Source organism: Marmota monax, unplaced genomic scaffold (genome assembly GCF_021218885.2).
Source record: "Marmota monax isolate L192 unplaced genomic scaffold, Marmota_monax_Labrador192_F-V1.1 WCK01_AAM20220418_F8-fsc00102, whole genome shotgun sequence".
In the NCBI taxonomy this organism is placed as follows: Eukaryota; Metazoa; Chordata; class Mammalia; order Rodentia; family Sciuridae; genus Marmota; species Marmota monax.
Window position 1 is genome coordinate 290,456 of NW_026692494.1, and position 2,139 is coordinate 292,594.

General features: G+C 42.4%; 1 protein-coding gene across 1 annotated transcript; it reads right to left on the minus strand.

Annotated features, from left to right (window-relative positions):
- Window positions 1–338: 338 nt before the first annotated feature.
- LOC124092240 (olfactory receptor 7E24-like) lies at window positions 339–1,239 on the minus strand. Its single transcript, XM_046443712.2, has one exon. It carries the CDS (start codon window positions 1,167–1,169, stop codon window positions 339–341), a length of 831 nt encoding a protein of 276 aa, XP_046299668.1. The 5' UTR covers window positions 1,170–1,239.
- Window positions 1,240–2,139: the final 900 nt, after the last annotated feature.

Here is a 2,139-nt window from a genome sequence, read left to right on the forward strand (position 1 = left end):
AAAAGGGCTGGGGGTGTGGATCCATGATTGAGCAACCCTGGGTTCAATCCCTGGTATCCAAAAAATTAGTGAAATGATAACAAACATATTTACATTTTTTGTTGTAGATAATGAATAAGTGCTATGTGGATCCCTCCTCCCATCCTGTCTCCATCAGCACATTCTTGGTTGCGCTGACTACCTGCTTGGTCATGACTAAGGACTGCAGATGTGAGAAGCCTCCCCTGCTGGGGGCACAATCAAGGCTCTGACTTGCTCCTAAGGACTGATATGAACACAGTAACAGGGCTGTCCTGGTTTAGAATCCACACTCCAAGAAAAGATGAAACAAAGAAAGATTAGACCGTCCTGCTGTGCAGCCTCCTCAGGGCACTTTTAACGTCCCTGTTCCTCAGGCTGTAGATGAAGGGGTTCAGCATGGGGCTGACCACAGTGTACATCACTGAGGCCACTGCACCCTTCCTGGGAGAATGTGAGATAGCTGTGCCAAGGTACTCTATAATACCTGTTCCATAAAATAGACAAACAACTGCCAGGTGAGACCCACAGGTGGAGAAGACTTTGTACTTCCCCTCTGAGGATGGGATCCTCAGAATGGAGGAAACAATTTTACAGTAAGAGAAAAGGATCCCTGAGATGGGAAGAAAGCCAAATATGCCACCTATAACATAAATGACTATGATATTGGTAAAAGTATCAGAACAGGCAAGATTGAGGAGTTGAGAAGGGTCACAGAAGAAGTTAGAAATTTCCACATCCTTGAAGTAGGCAAACTGTAGTATAATCAAACTGTGCAGCAGGGAGTTGAAAAGGCTAATTAATAAAGACACCGTGACTAAGAAGCCGCAGAAACGAGGGTTCATAATGACTGGATATCGCAGGGGGTGACAGATGGCCACAAACCGGTCATAGGCCATCACAGTCAGAAGCATGTCATCCATACAGACAAAATTGGCAAAAAGGGACATCTGTGTCAGGCATCCCATGTAGGAGATGGCTCTGCTGTGAGTCTGGATGTCCATAATCATCTTAGGGACCGTGGTGGAGATGAAACAGATGTCTGTCAACGACAGGTTGGAGAGGAAGAAGTACATGGGGGTGTGGAGGTGGGGGTCAGAGCTGACAGCCAGGATGATGAGCAGGTTCCCAAGCACTGTGACCAGGTACATGGACAGGAACAGTCCAAAGAGGATGGGCTGTAGGTATGGACCCTCTGAGAGGACTAGGAGGAGGAATTCTGAGACATGGGTTAAATTCCGTTCTTCTATATTACTCGGACAACTTTGGGAATAAAATAAGGAAACAACAGGTGTTCAGCACAAACAAGTACTCATACTTGAAATCCATGCACCTTCAGAAATATTTTCTTGACAAACTGAGTCTTCTCTGAACTCTTGCTTTACTGGCATCTGTGTTTCACACCCTTCTCTGTTCATATGTAAATGAGAGACCAAGATCATTACCCATAACAAGTCTATGACCACAGTGAAATATAGTCCATTCTGACAATTTTTATGGGTGTATATTACTTATATAGAAGAGTAGGTTTTATCGTGGTCTATTTGTACATGCATTTAACAATTTGATCAGTTTTATTTCCTAGTACCTACCATTTCCCTCCTCACCTTCCCCAAGCTCCTACCTCTTCCTTAATGTCCTCCCTCTTATTTTGATGAGTACCATCCCCCCCCCCTTTTCTCTCTAACTTTCACATAGGAGAGGAAAACTGTGCTGCTCATCTTCCTGAGTCTGGCTTGTTTTGTACAGTCTACTTTTCTAATAAAATAGCAGAACCCGCATGCCTGTGGTGTTGGGCTCCATCTCCAGCACCTTCAAAAATAATAATTAAAGAGGGGAAGAAGAAATCCTCTTCCCATTTGAAAATTATTGTCATTAAAATAAATCAAGAAGTTGTCAAATATAACTTAAGGCAATGAAAAAATTCCTGGCATTAAAATGACTATAAATACTGTATCAGAGAAATTCCTCTCTCTGGCTTTGGTGATCTTCAAATTTTGATGCATTGTTTAAATGCACATAATCACATAACATCAGTTAGCCAAATGTGATATTAGTGTACAGTGCACCTGTAAGTCACTGGTTAAAGAATAATGTAATAATAAGACACACTTATGAAAT